The sequence below is a fragment of the Lycorma delicatula genome, chromosome 1 (genome assembly GCF_047948215.1).
Source record: "Lycorma delicatula isolate Av1 chromosome 1, ASM4794821v1, whole genome shotgun sequence".
NCBI classification, from domain to species: Eukaryota; Metazoa; Arthropoda; class Insecta; order Hemiptera; family Fulgoridae; genus Lycorma; species Lycorma delicatula.
Genome location: NC_134455.1, coordinates 83836086 through 83857914, shown reverse-complemented (window position 1 = coordinate 83857914; position 21829 = coordinate 83836086). Strand labels below are relative to the sequence as shown.

The window sequence follows — 21829 nt, the reverse complement described above, 5'->3', positions numbered from 1 at the left end:
AGTCCTTTTTGAATCACCCTGTACGTGTATTTATGTTTTACTGTAATAGCTGTTAATTCTACAAAGTAACTTCCACTTCATGTATGTAGTTAATTGAGTTTGCATGATATTAAATTAAATTACATTTCACTGTTTTTGTACTTTTTATTCTAAAAAAAAAAATGTGAATTAAAAGTAATAGTAATCTGGAAATTATTTTAGATGAAAATAATGACTTCTATTATGAATTTAATATTTCTTTTGAACACATTTCAGATATGTTAATTACTAAACAATTAAGCACGTATATGTCTACAATTATAATAATAAAATAATAAATGTGAAGTAAAAACCTACAATTGGAACAAGGTTATCACAGTGGAATACACAACAAACTTAGATTTTAATGTTGGAGTGTAGGTCACATATCACCACAAAACTCTCAACTATTATATATTAAAATTTATATTTTTTCCACTCAAATAATTTAAAATTTTAGCTAAGTAAACACTAAAAAAAGATGTATAAACAGGTTCACCATCTTATAATTCTTCAATTTGTAAAAAAGAAAACCGTTTTTTAACTTTTTCAGTTTTAATATACTTGATGTTACATTTATATAATTATTATAACTTTAAAATTAACTTTATTAGATCATAAATACAACTAATTTATTTTTATATCCAAAACAACCACTTAATTAAAAAATAAATACATAAATTTTGCAAATTCAGAATATAATTGTTATAGAAATTTACTACTTTGCTTCTAGGGTTAAAGCATTCCTCTTTTAATTGTTTTTTTCATAACAAATCACAATCCTAGGGCGAGTAATCTACTATTCTAAAAAAATATTTTTCCTAAATAGGTAGGTTATTATGAAGTGAACAAAAAAAAATAACAAAAATGCTATACCAAACTATGAAAAACATTCTGAAATTTTGGAGAAGCTGCAAAAGACATCCTTTTTTTCTGAAAATTGGATATAACAAATAGAAACAACAATAAGAAATAAAAAGGGAACCCAACAATCAGAAAATAAAATTAACAAAGATGGAGTACAAGAAAAAATCTGTCATTAATCAAAAATAAAAAGTAATCTTCTAATCATTTATCAACCCCCTTTACCTTATTTTTGGTCAATTTTCCTCATTGAGGTTTTGTGAATATGGGGCAGGACAAATGATCAATAATGAAAATATGGGAATATTTGTAGTTTAATAGTTACAGAAAAATGCCAAAAAAACCTGATCTTCTGATACAACTGGCGCTTCCTGACAATTTCAATAATAATAATTTTATATCTTTAGTTATGTACTTGGTTCTAGATGTCATACATACATACAAATAAATTACACATTATACTAGTGAGTGCCAAGATTTGTATCTCAGAATTTCATAATTTTTGTTCTATGTATCTGAACATCATAAATTTTACTAGGGTAATAAGTAATCCCCCCACATGCCTGCAATTCGTAAATAGAAATAACAGCCAATTTATGATTCGGCAGGTAACATGTTCAATATCAATTTAAGGTAGCTAAAATTAACCAGACCTGATGTCTGCATTACTGAAATAATCCAGTTGTCAAGTATCACTTAGTAGTATACTATTTTAGAACTGGCTGGAAAAATAACTGACAAGAGCATAAGATGACCATCAAATATTAATTGAGCTTACAGGCTGTTAAAAGGCAAAGTAAAAATTTTGACTTGATGAATAGTTGTACCTAAGATGCAAAACGTGAGTAAATTATGGAAAATGGCAAGAGAAAAATTTCTTTAGACAACTATTTAGTAAGGAATTGATGGCTGGTGTTCAAAAGCCCCGGTTTCTATTATGGTCCTGAAATTAAAAGCAACCATAACTGATTTTAGAAATTAATATCACAGTTTGGATTTACAATATTGATTGAAAAATGTACAAATTATTAATCAAAAACTCTTATGTAAATTTTAATTTTTTAAAATAATGAAAGAGCACATAGCCACAAAACAGTCTATCTCAGTAATTGACTATTTCAATTAGAGTTACAGATATTAGTAATTTTTGGCATATTTGCCATGATAATAGTTTTATAAAATGTTTTTCTGAGTAAATAATTATAAATATAAGCAAACTGTATAGACCATTTATATATAATATAAACCTGAGACTTGATGACAAAATGCCTATCTTGGCAAAGTAAGCACCCAGGCGAGCCTCTAGCCATTCAGATTACTATTCTATCTATATATCCATAACAGCATCAAACTCCCTCAGCCATCCTCTGCAAAGCTAAGAATCTCAGGGAGCCAGTAACTACGTTCCATTCCCTTTTCCAATTAAATTGCAGATCAAACCATAACAGACCCTTGCAAGCTCTCCAACTACTTTGATATAGTCAGCTTCATATTGCGGGCAAACATATAAGACATGGTGCACATCACAATGGGCCTACACTCCAGGCACAACCCTGAATTAGTCAAACCAAATCTGTCCAACCTATCTCCTCTAAACGTACCACGTCCAGAAAGAAACTATGTAATATGCGATTGGGGGAAATCCACCTAGTAAACTGCATACTTCTCACATCAGGAAAAATACCATGCTTGTAACAGCCATTAGTTATTCAGACCACCTGACCTATCATAATGTAATTGAAATTCAGTCACAAGGATATCAGTGGACTTAATATTAGAAATAACAAGGATTGCCTCTTGACAGACAGTCCTACAGGCACCAATCATAGATAGCAAAAGGAGGATAGGCTCTATACAAAATGTTTATATAACATTTGTACCTCATTTGATGAACCCAGATAGGTGCAGCATACAGCATTATGACTTTGTAAACACCCTTAACAGCACACATAGTTCTAAAATTAAGTCCAGAAGTGAACTGCTCTCCTGAACATCAAAGGAAGCACCACAAGCCTTTTAGGAAGTGTATTGAAAGTGCTCCTTGAATCGAAGATTCTCATTAAGGATAAAACCAGATACTTCTGTAGTGAGACATATCTAACTGGATGACCTGCCATTGATACACGAGGCCATTGTGTAACAGCCAGTTTGCCCTTGAGCAACATTATCATTGTTTTCTCTGAGATAAATACCACAACTGAAGTATCTTGCATGCCTGGGCTGCCCTGAACTTGTCTGATTTCTGGAATCTCCTTTAACCAGCAAAAGCCCATCATAATCAGCGTATCTGATGACACAGCATTCACTGGATAACCTCAACTGCATGAAAGAACCGAACTCAACAACCCAGAACAGGGGTTTTAAAACAACCTTTAAATAGTGTCTTTCCTACTTCTGAGATGCTGTCTCGAAGAATGATGTCTTAATTGCTAAAATAACTATATAACATATTCAGTTCATTCTGCATACAATCATGCTTTTGCAGCTGAAACAGGGGCAGAGGACTATCACATACGATTAAAAGCTCCTGATATGTCCAAAAATATACCCAAGACATACTCAGACTCCCTAGAAGAAACAATGTTCATAACCTTTATAATAACAACTTCCATCCCCTGAGTGAAAACCATACTGTTCATCCCTCAATAACTTTCTAGAATTCAACCTATCATTAAAATATAAATACAAAACCTTTTCAAAAATCTTTCTAATAATTGGTAGGAGTATTAAAGGTCTATAAGAAGAGCTCATGGTGAGATCCTTATCACCACCTTCAAACAACTTAAGAACACCTTTTTTCCAACCAACAGGGAAATAGCCAGAAAGTGCATCTTATTAAAACTTCTAGTCAAAGTAACAACACAAATTTTGACATAACAGACAAGGAGCTTCACCGTGTTTATCGAAACCAGGGATATTATTCCTACCAGAACTGCAAATTACCTGATGTACATCTGCCTCTGTAATTTCCACAAATAAAACATCAGAGTGAAAATCAGTAACCTCCTCTCAGAAGTTGCTACTTCTAAGAGATTTTATTAGTCACAACATCACCTGACAATAAATCATTCAATAGAATATTTAAAATCTCAGTTGTGTTAGAAACAACACTCTGCTGGTACGAGAGAGAGCCGAAAAAATAACATTTTTATTATGCTTATACCCTAGGACTCTATACACAGCATCCCAGGTGTTCTTATTTCTTGCTCTCTAACAAAAGAATGCCAAAATCTTTTTTATTTTTGTTTTGACCAAATAAAAATCTTCAGACCTCTTCTGTCTTCAATAGTCATCTACCAAAACTGCTAGCTGTTCAAAATCATTCTCCCAGTGAGCATTTCTCCTGAGACGGTTCATGGACTGTTTCAACAAAAACAATTCTCTAGTCCACCAATGGCAATTCTCTCTTGTTCCAAACTATGGGGAATTGAATTCTCAGCGACATTGATAAAAGCTGTCAGGGAAAATCTTTCTGCCAGTTCTTCCAATTGAATATCATCTATTACGAAAGAAGTGACTTAGCATTTACACCAGCAACTAGCAGTATAGTGTAGTTATTAATAAGACCAAAGAAATCTACCTTACTTTCCTAAATATTTCTCAGTGGGATCTCTATACTGAAAATACGAACTAACACAGAAACGACATGATGAGTATCAGAAACCTGCCTTAAAACAATGCAATCTAATGTCTTCCTACAAAACTGCAGACATACTGTTATTCCAGCATAACATTTTTGCCAATTATTAAAACCTGGTAGACTGCCCTATATCACATATGGATGTTGCAGGATTATATTGAGGGACCTTCTTTCAACAATTTCACCTAGTCAATCTGAGCAATGTAAGCACCTTGAGTATTTATCTGTCCAAAGTTGACCATGCAATGAATTAAAATACATATGAACAGCTCTCAAAAAACAATAAGTCTTTACTGTAGACCGAGTGCTTAAAATACTTGCGCACCTTTTGCAATTTTTACAAGTAGGAGCCTCAGACTTTTAGGACACATTTCACAGTTATGACCCATATCACCACAATGCACGCAGAGTGAAGCATAATGACAAAATTTTGGCTTATGACCAAATCTACAACACTTAAAACATCTCTGAACATCAATGTACTCCTTGAATATACTAGAAGAGAAATTCACAAACTTATCTTCAGCAACAAATTTGTTAAACAGACTAGGTCCAACTTCAAATACACCATGATACCTTGGGGTATCATGTCTACCGGTTTTGAACAAAAACATGTACTCAGACTTAAATGTCGCCTCATCCAAGTTGGTGTTTTGCTCTCATATGAGAGAGACAACCTCCTCCTTGGACAGGTGATGATCTATATAATAGGCAATGACTCGAGACCTTCTTTTATGTTTTTGGTTCACCTTGACCTCAAAATTCTTACTAATGACAGATTCTGAAATGATTCTGTCTCCTTGTCATCCGCTATGACACCCAGACTCTTTCTAGTATCCTTTAAGTACCCAATGCTCAAATTCGACCTCCTGTCCTGAAGGATAGTTTGAAATTCCCCTCTGATTTCTTTAATTGTTTTTGTGGAGCTCTGCTTCCTATTTAGGAAGATAACCTCTGGCTGCTTGTGGGCTAAGCTGGCCTCCTGCTTGCCTTTAAGCATCTTTGCACAATGTTTCTGCTTTGCTTTAAAAAAATTAAAAAAGAATTGAACTAAAAAGAACTGAAGAATAAGTAACTAAAATCCTCAATCTCTGTGAATCACACTATATTCTAATAAAAAAACCAGACAAACAAATATTAACAAAAAAAATAACCATACTTGAAATAAAAAACTTAACAATGAATAAATCCATAAAAAAAAACTATTTTTTGCATTATTTAATGTTTCTGCTCAGTGCTTATAGGCACAAGCGCTGATACCAGGATGGAAACTGCCTTTTTAATTATAAATCTTTGACTTCAGTTGGCTTAGAGGCAAGCACCTCAAATCCATTCACCAATACAGAGAACATTGGCTTAAACTCATTAAGTCTTGGGATCACTTATTTGTGGACTACTGCAGAGGCGCTTTGAGGGTTTTCAATAAACCCTAAGAACTGTTCATATTGTTCCTCAAATTGTGCTACTAAAGGGACAAAACTAGCAGATCTGTCCCCAGCCTTAATGAAATAACTAATCAGACTATTTTTTGGTACCTGGGTGGACATACCTGCCTGACTAACTTGGCTTTTGTCATCTGAGAAGAAGACGGAAACATCTTCTACTCTCCACTTCATTTTTAACTTGCCTGGATTTTACCTTAGGGTAGTGTTTCTCAACCTGTGGGACGCGCACCTCTAGGAGGGGTGTGATAAAATTAAATGGGGGCACAAGCATATTGAAAAGAAAAAACATATTAATTTACTGAAATGAAAGCAAATCAAAATATATTCTGACATAATAAAAAATAAAATACACATTTACAGGAATACAATACACTCATAAACAGGATTAACCAGTACTGCACGATTTATTTTAATAATTAACTTATCAAAACTAAATTAAAAACAATTTTAATAATTATTAGTGACTCCCTTGAGTTTGTCTTACAGAGCAAAGTTTTTCAAAGGAAGGTTTAATATTAGAAATAAATACTCAGACTTCTTTTTCTATGTTTAGCTGAGATCTACATTTTGTCTTCAAAGCAGCTACCGCAGAAAACCTGCTTTTGCAAACGTAGGATGTTGAAAATGGCACTAGTACATGAAATGCTTTCAGTGCAGAATACTCATCATCCACCACTTAACAATCCCAACCCTGTAGGGGGAAGATACCCACCTTGTGATGTTACCATTTGCCACCACCACCCCCTCCATTCCAAGCTCTGAGAGGCTTTACCAGAGGTTGTCTTTAGACCCTCTAACTGATTACATCTCACAGTCATCAGCCAGGTCTCGGTCGGGATGGCACCGATGTAAATGCCTCGGCAGACATTTGCATCAGTAAAATACATATCAAATTTTACCTTCACGTAGGCCTCAAAAAGACATCTTTCACATCCAACCTAACATGATTCCCTCAAACTAACTGACTGAAACTGTGGAAGCGCGAGCCCCGTGCCTAGCCATGATTTGACAGCACTATTTGTGACTGTGAATGCCTCAAAAATGAACAAGTTGAAAGCTAAATCAGTGCTATACTTACACCAATCAAAATTATGTCTTACGCAACATAGAAATTCAGACCTACACCCAAATAAGTCGACCAATTTAGGTCAACTAATAAGGGGAACGTAACCTCATTCCAGTTCGTACAGGAGCCGAGGACAAACCCTGCACCCTCACCCGGTCTCATCATGGTGTCTTATGCAGCATTACCGAGTCATGATCAGGAACGGCACTGGTGGAGGGAAGCCACGCCACTGGTCGCACAGCTCACCATACCCCGGCGGCACGGCCACCACCACCACCAATGGGAGCCCCAAAGCAAATCACAAACAATACCAATATCATTCACCACTACCCAAAATTCAACTATTGATTTATTACGAAACTGTCTTTTGATTTCACCACTAGCCGTGAAGTCTCTGAAGATTTCTTCTTTGGCAGAGAGCACATCAGGAGTATTTTGAAATGGATCCCTAACCAAGTTGTTATTAGCAAGAAAATACTTTTTAGAATTCTTTGCCAGCATGGCTAAATAATTTTCAATGGTTACAAAACCAACTTTCACATGTTGTTGTTCTACAGCCTTCTAAGTTTTATCCACATTCATTCACATTTGCAAACATTTCTAGCCTTTTTTTGCCTTAAATTTCTGCTCCCATTTCCAATTTTCTACTAAAAGCATTAACTTTATGACTCGTATCCACATATGTGTATTTGCTCCTTGGAGTTGAAGATTCAAGGTATTTAATTTCTCAAATGTCGATCAAGTAGCTCAATTCCATAAAAAATAAACCATCTCAAAATTTTTCAGTTTCCGGCTGGTTTTCCTCTTCTAGAAAAATGGCGATTTCAGCTCTTAATTCTTAAGCACATTACAAAAATTTCCCATGTGATAACCATCTAGCCTCACAATAAAATAGTAACTCTGAATGTACTGCAACCTTGTCTACAAAGTGCAGAAAAGATTCTTGATTTCAGAGGTCTCATTTTTATATTATTTACTATAGTTACAACCATTTTTTGCACAATAATCAGGCCAGGACTCATTTCTTTGGAAGCCAGAGTTTCTCTGTGGAACATGCAATGTGTTCAGACATACTCTGGAGATTTTTGTTTCTCAAGTGCTTGTATACTTTAGAATCTTTCAGAAATTGAACGAGCACCATCGGTGCATATTCCGATGCAAATTTTCCACTCTATATTTGCCTCGTTTATAAAATAATTTAAGATAGCAAATAATGCGAGTGCTGTTGCTTTGAGTTCTATTGATTTGCAGAAAAGTAGTTCTTCTACTGCTGACATACCATCACAAAATTGAACATAGGCAATGAAATGAGCATTTTTATTACTACCTGTTGCCTCAACAAGCTGAATTGAAACCAATTTATCACACAACTTCCTGAAAGGCTGATGCTGTACATCTTCAACTATATCACCGATTTGACAGTCAATAGTATCATTTGATAGAGGTATGGACTGCAACTGTTTAGCAAAATTATCTCCATAGTTTCTACAATCTCAAATGCAGCTGCGAAATAAGCTCTTCAACAATGGTGTGAGGTTTTTTACATCTGGCTATTTTATATAAAACTTTGTCAGAGGCAAAGCCTCTTTTTCATTCACAGACAAAGGTTTTTTTAAATAATGATGTTTGCTTTTCGTATGATTTTAATTTTAATTCAAAGAATTCTTGAGGTTTGTTAACTTCTCACTATAAAGCATTTCCAAATGTTAAAGTTTATTAGGTTTCATGCTGTCTGCTGCCAAATTTTTGAGCAAATGAGACAGGGGCTCATTTGTTTATCTTCTTCATTTATTTCAGTACTAGTAAACCCAAAATTTAAGTACTCTTGAGAATATTTTCTTGATTTTATTTTCAGAACTAAGCTCGTCTGGGCACTTGATGCTTTACTATCATCTAATGCTCGCTTATGCCCACTTAAAAATTTATGGATAAATTTACTGCTGTGAATATTTAATACTGTGAATTGAAATTAACATGCAAATTACAACATAGACATTTACAATAGATTCAATAGCAATAGAAGGAGCGATTCGACTGAGACTGGCTGGAAATGAACGAGGTGCAACATTTATACATGTTTGCACAGATGTACCAGAATGTTTGAGACAAATTGGAACTTCTTGTGAAGCTGTGAGAATGTTCGATATAGTGGATGTATGGCAGAGCAATAGCGAGATATCGATTGTGATTTTATTAATGCAGCAGATTGCTGTTGCCAAATATCAATAAATTTACTTATTCTTGGTAATTTGTAAGGTTTGTAATTAAGGTTGCAGTGTAGCTGTAGCATCAAAATATAACAATGTATACATCAATACATTATCGTATACATTGTTATTGTGTGAGAGGAGGAGGGGGGGATGAAAATTATGGTTGAAAATTGGGTTGCAAATACTGGAAGGTTGAGAAACGCTGCCTTAAGGCTCTCCAGCCCCTACTATGAACACCTTTGCCAACGCTTCCCTAAGTAAATAAAAAAAGCTAAGCTATTCTATCTACTTACTGCTAATATCTACCACTTTTTGAGACAATGACAACTGCTCGCAGTAACCTACAGGCAGCTGGAGGCCTGATTGTCCTCCTAACACTTTTCACACTTCTTAGTTGCTCCTGGATCGTTTTCGCAAGTGAAAGCAATTATGAAAATACTGATTACGGTCCTGCTCTGAAAAGAGCACAAGCAAAATTGGGGTGAACCCTACCTGGGTTGACTAGAAATATATTACTAATTGTACCTTTGTCACAATATCGTTAAATTATTATTTATTTATTGAAAACGGTAAGCATTTTTCACTAATAGTTAGCATATTCTGTAACTGAAAGTGTAAGCATGCCTTTTAGTTCTTAAAATAATGCACCATACAAAGTCCAACAGAGTAATTGCTAGTTTGAGTGACTAGTTTCTTTCTTTTTTTAACAATATTAACTTTTAAGATTTATTTTAATAATAAAATATTTTTTAAGAAGGCATATAATAATGAAGATAGAAAGAAACTGAAGGAAGTAAACTTCTTAACAAGTTCATAACTGTTAAGCCAAAAGTAAAGTCAGACTGGAAGCTAAAGTAACATGAACAAGAGTAAGATAAGGTGATAGATAGCCTTTCCTGTTTAATTTTTAACAGCAACTGAGGAAGCCTTTCAAAAGGGCAGGAGACATTAGAAAAATTGGAGTAGGTATAAACATCCTTGATTTATCATGATCCAAAGGTTGAAAAAACTTAAAAATCAAATAAAGTCCCTTAATGAAATAAGTAAAATAAGGATTACAGGCCAGTGGCAGAAAAATTGGCATTTAAAGTAAAGATAAAAATAAAGCAATAAGGGTTTTGGGATTGTAGGGAAGTTTATCACCTTGTAGCTACTGTGTACAACAGAACTGATAAGATGTAGATTCAAATTAAAATTAACAAGTAAATAAGTGCTTATATGCTTGCAACAAATCACTGTCATCTGAAATACATCCATTACTGTTAAAATTAAGAATTTACAAAATCATCATCTCACCATGCCTAACATATGCTACAGAAGTCCTATAACAATATAATTAATTTTGAGAATAAGAATCAAAGTTCGGAGTAATCAAAATCAAGTGAGAGGGCGCGTGGCCCCTCCCCCTGTGTAAGACAGAAGTGGTTTCTGCGCAGAACAGAAGCTATGCAGATTTACTGTGACAAGTGAAGAGTGGTGCTGAGGGGGACCTCATGGAGATATTGTCAGTGAGAAAAGGCAATTGGGTGAGGTACTCATAAGAGTTAAAGATGAGGGTCAAGGTCCAGAGATATTAAAGAAGGTAACTGACAGGGTTAAGGGCACCAATGTGAGTTGCACAATCAGAGCCCGCTCTAAGAAGTTGGTAATTAAGGACATAGACGAGTTCTCTACTGAGAAGGAAATTAAGAAGGCTATGGTAGATATGTCTGGTTTAGAGGTCACTCAGGTACAGCTGCTTTTGTTGAGACCTTCGCACGGCAGTACTAAGATGGCCACGCTGTTGGTGCCCACCAAGGTAGCTGACACCTTGTGTAATAATGGCAGAGTAAGAATAGGTCTCATGTCGAGTGATCCTCAGTTCGGATGTTGAACAGTGCTATAGATACTGAGCGATATGCCACAAAGCATCTAAATGTGGCAGACCTGATAGGAGCAGATCTTGTTTTAGCTGTGACAAGGCAGGTAATTTTAAGGTCGATTGTGTTGAGAGTAACAATAGTAAAAATCAACAATTTTGCACTGGAGGTTTGGAGTGCCAAACAGCTCCAGAATGATCGGGCTGATGTTGTCTAACGCACACAGGAGCAATTTATCTCATTATCTAATTGAGGAGATTGCTAAACAGTATGATGTAGACTTTTTGATTACCACTGAACCGAATAGGTTTGCAGCCGCAAGAGATGGATGGTATGCTGACGGGTCTGGTGACAATGTCAATGAGCTATAAGTGGCAGGTTGTGTTGGAAACTGCTAGAAAGAAAGTGTGGTGTAGTAGCTGTCGAGCTGTCACAGGTCATACTTATTGGAGTATGTATTACTCTTAATTGTGGTCTTGATCAATACGCAGAATTCATGAGTTGTCTACAAGAGATTGTTGCTCAAGCACCCAAACAGGTGCTTGAGGGGACTTCAGGGGACTTCATACTTGGGGGACTTCAATTGTAAAACTGTTGAAGCTGGCTGTTCATACACAAATAGGCATGGGAAGTTCCTAACTGAAATGTTGCATCAGATGGGGATATGCTGTGTTAATGATGGTTCACCCATTCGAGAACAAGGGGCACGTGTTCGTTTTGGATCTCGCTGTTATTGATGGGATCCCATTGGGATCGACATTTGTGTTACTTGAGAGTTCTGACTGACGAGACCACCAGTGATCATCGGGCATTGCTTCTTGAGCTGAAGGATATGCCATTCAGACTGAGGGATGGTGGGCAACCACTACGTTTGTTGGACCATCAGGTGGATGTTGTTGTCAAGGCCGTATCTGATAGAATCAGGAACGAGTTATACCTGTCACTGGAGAGACCCTACAAGAAGTAATTAAACAAGAGATACCCAAGATAACATTCAGACGTGGAAGATACAAGGCTGTATACTGGTGGACCTCTATATTCATGCAAATGCATTGTGATTTGGAGGCAAGTAGCTGATGAATGCAACGATTGTGTCAGAGTGGTGGTGACGGTCTTGAGGATGCTGCTCAACAGTACAAGGATTACAGGGGAGCCCTTAACTTTGAAATTAAACGAGTCAAGAAAATGAGATGGAGGAAGGAAATTGTGTAAGGTCCTACAAGATGGATAGGGCCTACCACATCGTCATGAAGAGGATTAGTAGGCATCTGCTGGTGCTTGACGAGAAGAGAGGTTGAAAAGCTCTTCCCATGCACTAAACAAGTAGTAGCTGGATCTGTGTCTTTTGAGAGGAGGAGGTTCACAGTTGATGAGGTCATTCTATCTATCAACAGAGTAGGGAACCAAAGGAGTACAGGACTGGATGGAATCCTGGCTAAAGTGCTCAAGGAATTGGCAGGTCTAGTACCATGGACTCTGATGGATATAGTGAATGATGAATTGGAGTCTTCCTTCCCAAGGGTAGATGCAAGAACCTTTTCTTTTTTCTTTTTCCTGTTTAGCCTCTGGTAATTACCATTCAGATAATACTTCAGAGGATGAATGAGGATGATATGTATGAGTGTAAATGAAGTGTAGTCTTGTACAGTCTCAGTTCGACCATTCCTGAGACGTGTGGTTAATTGAAACCCAACCACCAAAGAACACCGCTATCCATGATCTAGTATTCAAATCCGTGTAAAAATAACTGACTTTACTAGGACTTGAATGCTGGAACTCTCGACTTCCAAATCAGCTGATTTGGGAAGACACATTCCCCACTAGACCAACCCAATGGGTAGAGACAAGAACCTGGTGAAGGGGTACTCCCCGTTGTGCCTGCTCAACAATATGTCTAAGGCTATGGAGAGAATGCTGTCGGTTTGCATCCTTGAAGAACTGAGACATGGTGAGGGCCAACATGAATATCAATTTGGATTTGCAAAGGGCAGATCGATCATACAAGCAGTCACATGAGTAGTTACCTGGGCTTTGGAAATTCAACAGGGCACTTTGAGGAGATGGGGTATACCAATGTTGGTATTGCACGATTTAAAAAATGCTTTCGGGTTGTCACCGTGGAGCATTATTATGACTGTATTGGCTAACAAAGACATCAGCAATTATTTGTTGAAGATGGTTAGTTCATACTTAAGTGATAGATGGATGATGGCAGAGATAGTGGAGGGGCGTCTTCGCTTTCAGATATTTAGGGGATCTCAAATATCTGAAATATAATTGGTATATTGGTTATCCCAAATATAACTGGTAGGGGTCTGGATTGGATCCCCTCTTGTGGAACATTGCTTATGACAGCCCCAACAGGGAGGGCCAGCATGCTGAGGTGTGCTGGTTCTGATGAGTGGTTGGGGACTTCTTGGAAGATCAGGTTGGGGTTTAAATTAAAGACTGAGCCCCGGCCACTAAGTGGGGGCCCAGGAATGACATAGATGGGTCCGGTTCCCCCCTTCTGGTAGTTAGAGAAAGGCAATTTACTGACAGAGTCCCAGTCCCCGGGGAGCAGTCCAGGAACGACATAGTTGGGCCTGGCTAACCCTCCCTGGGGATTTGAGGCAGGCAATTTAAAGATCCAACCGGTGAGCTGACATGCCATGCTGGACATTCTGCCAGTTGGCGGGGGGGGGGGGGGCTCATTTCAGTTAAAGGACACTCTTCTGGGCTAAGCTTTTCTTGACTGTATGTCCGGCCCAGGGGAGTAGGGATTGAGAGAAAAAAAAATAATGTGTAGAAGTGTGAGAGGCATCTTGTGCTGGTATGATCAGAGATATGTTTCCCCTTTTTAATTAGTTCTGTCTATTAATGAAGAAGATTGAATAGTGATTTTAAAGCTATTCAGATAAATAAACCTGGATGTACAATATTCTGTAATAAATACTAAAATTATATTGTATTTAACAGAAGTTAATACTTCATTAACACACTTAATCGTAAGATGTTCCTGTGAGGAAGAACACAAAACTATTTCAACATACATGTAATTAAATAAAATTGTGTTATTATACTTATTCCATGACAGAAATTACTTACATTACCACGCAAGAAAATTCAACTGGAACAGACAAACTATAAATAATTCTCATTATGAAGATTTTCTGTTGGGAAGATCTATTGAAGTTATACATTTTCTTTTTAATAAGATGCTTACAGAAGGCAATTGGTAAGCTCCAGAATAGATTAAAAAAGAACTTGTGAAAAAATCTTCAAAAAGTAAGTTACATAATTTCTCTAACTCAAACAATTAATGTTTTTTTCACTAACCTCCAGAAGTTTCTTCCTCTTCTCCCTCTTCTGTAGCCTGTTGCTCACCTTCAGCCTCCTTTTGCTCTTCTATATCATCACTATTTTTTTCATCATCTTCTTCTTCATCAAACCTTTGCTGTGAAAAAAATGTTATACTACAAATCAAAGTCGAATAAGTTGAAAAATAATTTTAACTTTAATCTCATTAGCTAAAAATAAATTATACTTATATGCAAATTAGATACTATAACTGTTACGGTCACAAATGATTTGACATGAGACAAAGCATGACCTTTAAAAATATTGCTGGCAAGTCATTCCCAGCAATAACAAGCATCTCCTTAAAATTGAATCTAACATTTATTTTATGAATTAGTAACTTTTTAAACTATTTATGTAACATGTTCTGTTATAATTTTTTTTGCAGATAAGAGTAAATTTTATTTTTTAGGGATAGTTTTATTAAGAAATTATTCTTAGTAAATTTTATTGATTAAAATTGCAATATCTAAATTTTTAAAAAGCTGAGTAGCGAAGTATTAGGAATGAGAATAATTATTAGATACTTTGGATTATTATTTCATCTACCTAAGATTTTTCAGAAGTAAAACAATCAGATTTTGTTAAACATTTAGCTGAAATTAATACTGAACTTGATAGAAGTATTAATTTGGAATTTTAGTGATGGTAATTCTGGACCTGGACAAGGTAGTTCAGATGAAGATCATTTCTTTGAAAGTTAAATTACACAACAGTAACTATTTGCATAAATATAAATCTTTATTCTTAACAGAACATAAAAATACATTATATAGATAACATTAAAATAAGATAAATTATAAATATAAAAACAAATTATAAAATAAAAAAAGTTGTGTTTAAAGTCAATCTTAATCATTTAAATCGAAAAACATGAAATAATGTTAAGGTAAATATATATAAAAAAAAAATTACTACAAAAAAATCATGTTTTAGAAGCTGCTATTGAAAACAATATAATTTGTTTACATCAAAAATTAATTTAAATGTCAGGAAAAGATTTTTGAAAGTATACGTTTAGAGCGTCGCTTTATATGTAAGTGAAACTTGGACGATCCGAGTACCTGAGATGAAAAGATTAGAAGCTTTTGAAATGTGGTGCTATAGGAGAATGTTAAAAATCAGATGGAGGATAAAGTGACAAATGAAGAGGTGTTGCGACAAATCCATGAAGAAAGAAGCATTTGATTTGGAAAAATATAGTTAAAAGAAGAGACAGACTTATAGGCCACATATTAAGACATCCTGGAATAGTTGCTTTAATATTGGAGGGAGAGGTAGAAGGAAAAAATTGTGCAGGGAGGCAATGTTTGGAAATGTAAAACAAATTTTTAGGGATGTAGGATGTAGGGGGTATACTCAAATGAAACGACTAGCACTAGATAGGAAATCTTGGTGAGTTGCATCAAACCAGTCAAAGGACTGAAGACAAAAAAAAATTGAAAATTATTCTGAGCACATATTATGCACATGTTGAATGGGATGCAGAGATATTATTTTTGCTTTTTAATTAAAATTATTTAAAAATTCATTGACAAAGTAATATTGTTTTCTTAAAACAAGTTGTTCTAACTGTGTTTTAAATAAATTGGTGGGAAAATTTTTCAAACAGTTCAACAATTTATTAAAAATGGCAATGTTAGCATAATAAGGCCCTTTCCCGTAAGCTGAAATTTTACTGAAGTCAATGGATAACAATTCCATTGTTTGATTTGGTAAAGGTGGATATTGTTATTTTTAAGAATAAGTTACCAATCTTTTTAGCAAGGATTACACATTCATAAAAATTATAATCACAAGGACAGTTAACATAATTAATTTTTTAAATGTAGACATGATTCATACTAATGGATGTCAATAATGAACTGACAGTCAATTTTATTATCTTAGAAACTGGTCTGACTTTTTGAGGCAATCGAAGATGACCTTACACATTATATAAGAATATATTTAAGCACAATAAACAATTAATAATGATGACAAGCTTAGCGTTTTTATAAAGGCACTTCAGAGCAAAACAATTAAGCTTGATTTTTTACTAACGAAATCAATTTGATCATCCCATGAGGGCTTGTCATCTAATAAAACATCCAAAAACTTTGTTTTGTGGGCAACAGAAATTTCAGAATTTTCATTAATGAGAATTCTATCCATGTGATTGCCAACAACTTTACGTCTACCTGAAAATCATAATGCAATAGTTTTATTCATATTTAAAGTTTGACAGTTAGAGTACATCCAGTGAATAATTTTTTGAGCAGCTATTGTACAATTTTCAGTTTATTTTAAATATTTATCTTCAGATATAGACACAGGTGTGTTGTCTGTGAAAAGGGTTACAATGCATGGCTTAAGATTTGAGGGAGGTATAATAAACAAAAAAAAAGAAAGGGACTGAGAAAACTTCCCTGAGGCATGCCATGTTTTACATCCTGAAGCGAGGACCTAAATCTTACATGTGTATTCTTAACAAAGGTGAAATTTCAACTACTTGTTTACGGTTGGTAACGTATGACTTTAAGCAATTATAAACAGTTCTTCTGAAAACAGAACTAAATTTTTCATAAGTAAAAAATAACAAGTAAATAGAATGCTTTATTGAGATTGCAAAACATTGAAAATGGAATATTTTGTTATCTATGGAATTTAAAGTATTTTCCAAAAACTGGGAAATGGGTAAGTCAATAATAATTTTTTTTAAACCTTGCTGAAAGTTTTTTAATATGATATGCTTTTCCAAAAAAGTTGATTCTTCATAGTTTTTTCAAATACTTAAGGAAAACAGACTATAATGAAATTGGCCTATAATTTTATAAATTAAGTGCCGAACCTTTCTTAAGATGGGGAATGCAAAGAAAAATCTTAAGACAGCTAGGATAATCTACTGTTTCTTAGAGCCTGGATGAGCTCCCATTAAATGACCCGGCAGAAAATTTTATTTCTATGGTGGTAGCAACTGCTGCTAGTTCCTGCTCAGAAATACTAGGGTGTAATGCTTGATGAGAATCTTCAATTCAAGGAACACCTTCAATATGTTACCAAGAAAGCTGTTGTTGCCTTTTTTGGAATTCGCAGTTATCCATCCTGATTAGGGGTTGAATTTCCAAATCATGCGTATCCTCTATAAGGGTGTAAGGTCTCTATAAGGCCATTATGTTATATGCTGTGCCTGTCTGGGCTCATTGCATGAGCTTTAGGTGTTATAGGGACTTTCTTTTGAGAGACCAGCATCTCCTTCTGTTGGTGGTTACAGGACTGTCACGGGAGGCAGTCTGTGTTATTGCTGGTATTAACAGATGCCAACATATTGATAGATATTCTTGCCACAAACATAAGGAATGTTATATTTCCAAACAGGATGGTGTTCTTACTTTGGAACATATGTGGGAAATTGAAGACCAGGGTTTTATATCTTAGCAGGCCAGGTGGGATGACTCCTCTGTTGGTTGTTTCACGCATTGTATACTTCCAATTGTATGATTTGCATGCGATTAGGTGGATTTCCTCTAATCAGTATATTACGCAATTCCTTTCTGGGCATGGTCCTTTTCAGTAGAGATTGGCTAGGTTTTGTCTATTAGAGTTAGGTCTATGACTGGATTGTGGTGTTTATGACATGGTGGACCATGTCCTCCATGTTTGTCCCTGGTACAAGGTTGAATGTACCAGAGTAGTTAGAGAACTTGAGAGGGTGAACTCCTTTCTGGATCTCTAAGTTAACTGGAAGGTCCATGGGGAATGATCAATAGTGGCTGATTTCCTCTGTTTCCTTGCATTATGTAGATCGACTGAAGCTGTTTAAACAAAGTAGGATTCTGGATGGCTTGGATTTCAGCTGAGACATTTGATTGGCCGGGGGTAGGCGTTTTGGCAACGAGCCTTGGTTAATTCAAAAGCATTGATTGTTGAAGCTGAAAGGTGGAGCCGCTGTCGGCGGGGGGGTGGGCTGTGCTACTGAGGTCATGGTTGTCCATGCAACCGTGAGGTGTGGCACTGTCTTGCCGAGAGTGATCTTCGAATGTGATATGTGATTGAATAAATGTCATGTGGTTAATTTAGGGAAATAGTTGTTAAAATAGGGTGGCGGGGATGACTCGACTACCGAGGAAATGGTAGTCCATGCAACAGTGAGGAGTGGCACTGTCTTGCTGAGGTGGTCTTCAGGTATGATGTTTATAGTAGGTGATGGGATGTAAGTCTGAATTTCATTGTTATGAATAATACAATTTGAACAGTATGAATTTAGCATTGTATTGCCTCATTACTTAGTTGATGGTTGACGCATTTAGAGTTACAAGCGTTGGTATTAAAATTGGACTAGGCGCAGGGTTTGTGCTAATGCGGACTTGGTTGGCTAGTTTAGTGGGTGATATTGTAAGAAAATAAGAGTGAAAATGTCTGAAAGAAGCTAAAGCAAAGACATTGGCTGAGATAATTTTTACTGATGTAAATGTCTGCTGAGGCATTTGCATCAGTGGCATCCCAACTGAGGCCGGCTGATAACTGTGAGATGTGATCAGTTAGTGAGTCTAAAGACGACCTCCAGTAAAGCCCCTCATGGCTTGGCATGGAGAGGAGTGGTGTGGTGACTGGAATCACTGCAAGGTGGGGGTCTTCCCCTATAGGAATTAAGATGCCGAAAGATTCATACATTAAATTTGTAGGGGGAGGGGGGTATAAAAATAACATTTACAATTTCTTTAAAAATACTAGCAGGAATTTTATCAATGTCCACTTAATATTTATTCTTTATAATTAAAATAAAAGTTTTATCGTCCTTAGTATCAACGAGAAATAAAAATACCGATTCATCAAAAAAACTATTCAAGGAAATGATTTGACTAATTTAATTTTTGTTTTAATGGCACATTTCAAACAAAGTTTGAAATGGGTCACTATTATTATTGTTTTTTGAAATGAAAAAAATTATTAAAAAGTGAAAAAAATTATTAAATTCCTCTGCTACCTGTGTAAGCTGAGTCCTACTTCTCTGTAAGCTGAGACCTTTTGTATTTTCTGGTAAAGTTATCTGGCCTGTTTTATTTTCGAATTCGTTTTTAAAAGATATAACTTTATTACAATATTTTTAATTTTTCCTGAAAGTTTTATTAAAATATATCCATTAGAATAAAAAAAAGGACAAACCAATTTTTTGTAATGTAGGTTATGCAGATAGAATATAGCAACTTATGAAGAAATAATAAGATAAATAAGTAACATTATTACAAGAATTAATCCCAACCACAGTTATCTAAGATGGTATGTGAATTTTGCAGTATATGAGCATAGCCTGACTGATATTTAAACCTAGAACATTTGAAATGAAATACTCAGGTTGCAAGGTTAATACACAATATGAGTGTTAAAACGAAGACAAGGTCATTTAAATATAAACTAGAATTTTGCTCTTATGATGAAGAGCAGTGATTGTGGTGTGGTGCTGTGGGTAGTTAGGTGAATATGTGTGGAGAAGAGCAACTGACCATCCATGCCTGTAAGTTATGTTTCCATGTTAATAGCAGAATGTCTGAGCAGGAAGGTCCCATCATCTGTTGCGCAACAAATTATCATCCAATTTCCCATCAAAGAAGGTGTCAAATCCTCTGAAATTTTAACTCAACCCAGGCACAGTTAGGAGATGCTTCCCTGTCAAAAACTTAAATGCTTGATTGGGCCAAAAAATTTTGAAGTGGCCGTGATGCAGTGCATAATTAAAGTCACAAAAATAATCCCCCAAACCAGCGTCAATGAAGACAACATTCATTCATTCAGGCTGTTTGTGACCTGCTGGAAGGTGACCACTCCATAACAGTTGTTGAAATTGTATCAAAGGTGGGCATAAGTGTTGGGAGTGTGCATACAATATTGGTAGACACTCTTGGATACAGCAAAGTGTCAGCGAGGTGGGTTCCATGACTTCTCACTGAGGCACTGAGAAATGTCCAGAAAGACATCTGTCAGTGACTTCTGAATTGCTTTGGGGAAGGAGAGGAATTTTTGGATCACATTATTACCTTTGACAAAATGTAGGTCCCTCATTACAATTCAGAGAGCAAGAGAAAAAGTATGGAGTAGTGGAAAGGTGGGGAGGGGGCACACTGATCAAGGCCAAGAAACACTTGTCAGTTGGAAAAGTTCTGGAAACTGTGTTTTGGGTCTCAAAAGTTGTGCTGCTGACTGATTTCCTGTACAAACAAAGGATGGTAAATGCAGCATACTACTTACTGGCAGCTGTTGGATGATGTCAACCAATTAACAACGTCCTCCAAAACAGCACATCTCCACATTCAGCAGCTGACTCGCAATAAACTTGCTAAAATACATTGTACACCTATTGAATACTCACCGCACAGCCTAGACTTGTCACCGTGTGATCTCAATATGTTTAGTTTGGTGAAAGAAGCTTTAGGAGGAAAGACGATGCCGCAGTTGAGCATTATGTGTGCAATTGGTTGTTATGACAGCTATCTTGTTTTTTAGATGAGGGGATCAGGAAGCTAGACACCTAGTGGAGAAAATGTATATCTGCTGAAGGAAACTATGTAGAAAAATAAGGTACTTTATTTGTAATTTTATTTAATATCAATAGAGCTATGTAAACAAATTCTGGTTTACATTTGAATGGCCTTTGTATTGATCTTATTTTTTCTTCAGAACAGCTGAGGTTTAACATGTTCAGTGCCATGGGCAAATTATCCAAGTCTTCAAAAAACCCAACTAGTAGTGAATTTTTCTTACTTTGATTTAATTATGAATTAACCTACATTTATGAATAAACGATAACATATTTTACATTTTTAGTGATAATTTTCCAAATACGTCTTTGTGGCGCCAGCCTTATTGAGATAATAAAATACTGATGCACAGAATGTAGAGTCATTTATTTTTTAATTTTCATATCTAAAAATATTAAAAACTGAGTTTAGGCCAAACACTTTTATGTGTGGTATGGTTAATGTTCAAAACACAAACCAGAAACATCAGCACGTGTCTTACAATAGTATATTGTGTCTTTCCGCTTGCCATTTTTAGTACATTGATGGTATGCTTTCCTTGTTTAGTCAAGTGTATGACCTTGTTTTTCACCAACTTCACATTTGCTAATGAAATGATTTCCTTGAACAATTAATCAGGCACTATTCCTCTCATGATGAACTTTCGGATAACAATTCCTCTATTACAGCCAATCGGAAATCTCGAAAAGAAATATTGGTATTTTTGTTCTTGCAATAAGTTTGAAAGAATTTAGTAACATCACCTCAATAATACGAAAGCCTAGTTTTTTTTATAAAAGGTTATCGTTTTTTGGTCACAGGGAAATACGATAACATCTGATTTTGATGATCTATGCTTAACATATGTTTATTGTACATTGTTATAGGCTTTGG

General features: G+C 35.5%; 1 protein-coding gene across 7 annotated transcripts in view; it reads right to left on the bottom strand.

The window, feature by feature from the left end:
* Window positions 1–21829, bottom strand: part of Asph (Aspartyl beta-hydroxylase) — a 156717-nt gene that overhangs the window by 66082 nt on the left and 68806 nt on the right. For all 7 annotated transcript variants that reach the window (XR_012755258.1, XM_075357279.1, XM_075357235.1 and 4 more), the window contains one exon: window positions 14421–14538. Coding sequence is in view for 6 of the 7 variants with exons in the window: in XM_075357279.1 (XP_075213394.1) it covers window positions 14421–14538 (118 nt within the window). In the remaining variant the exon portion in view is untranslated. The remainder of the gene's footprint in view (window positions 1–14420; window positions 14539–21829) is intronic.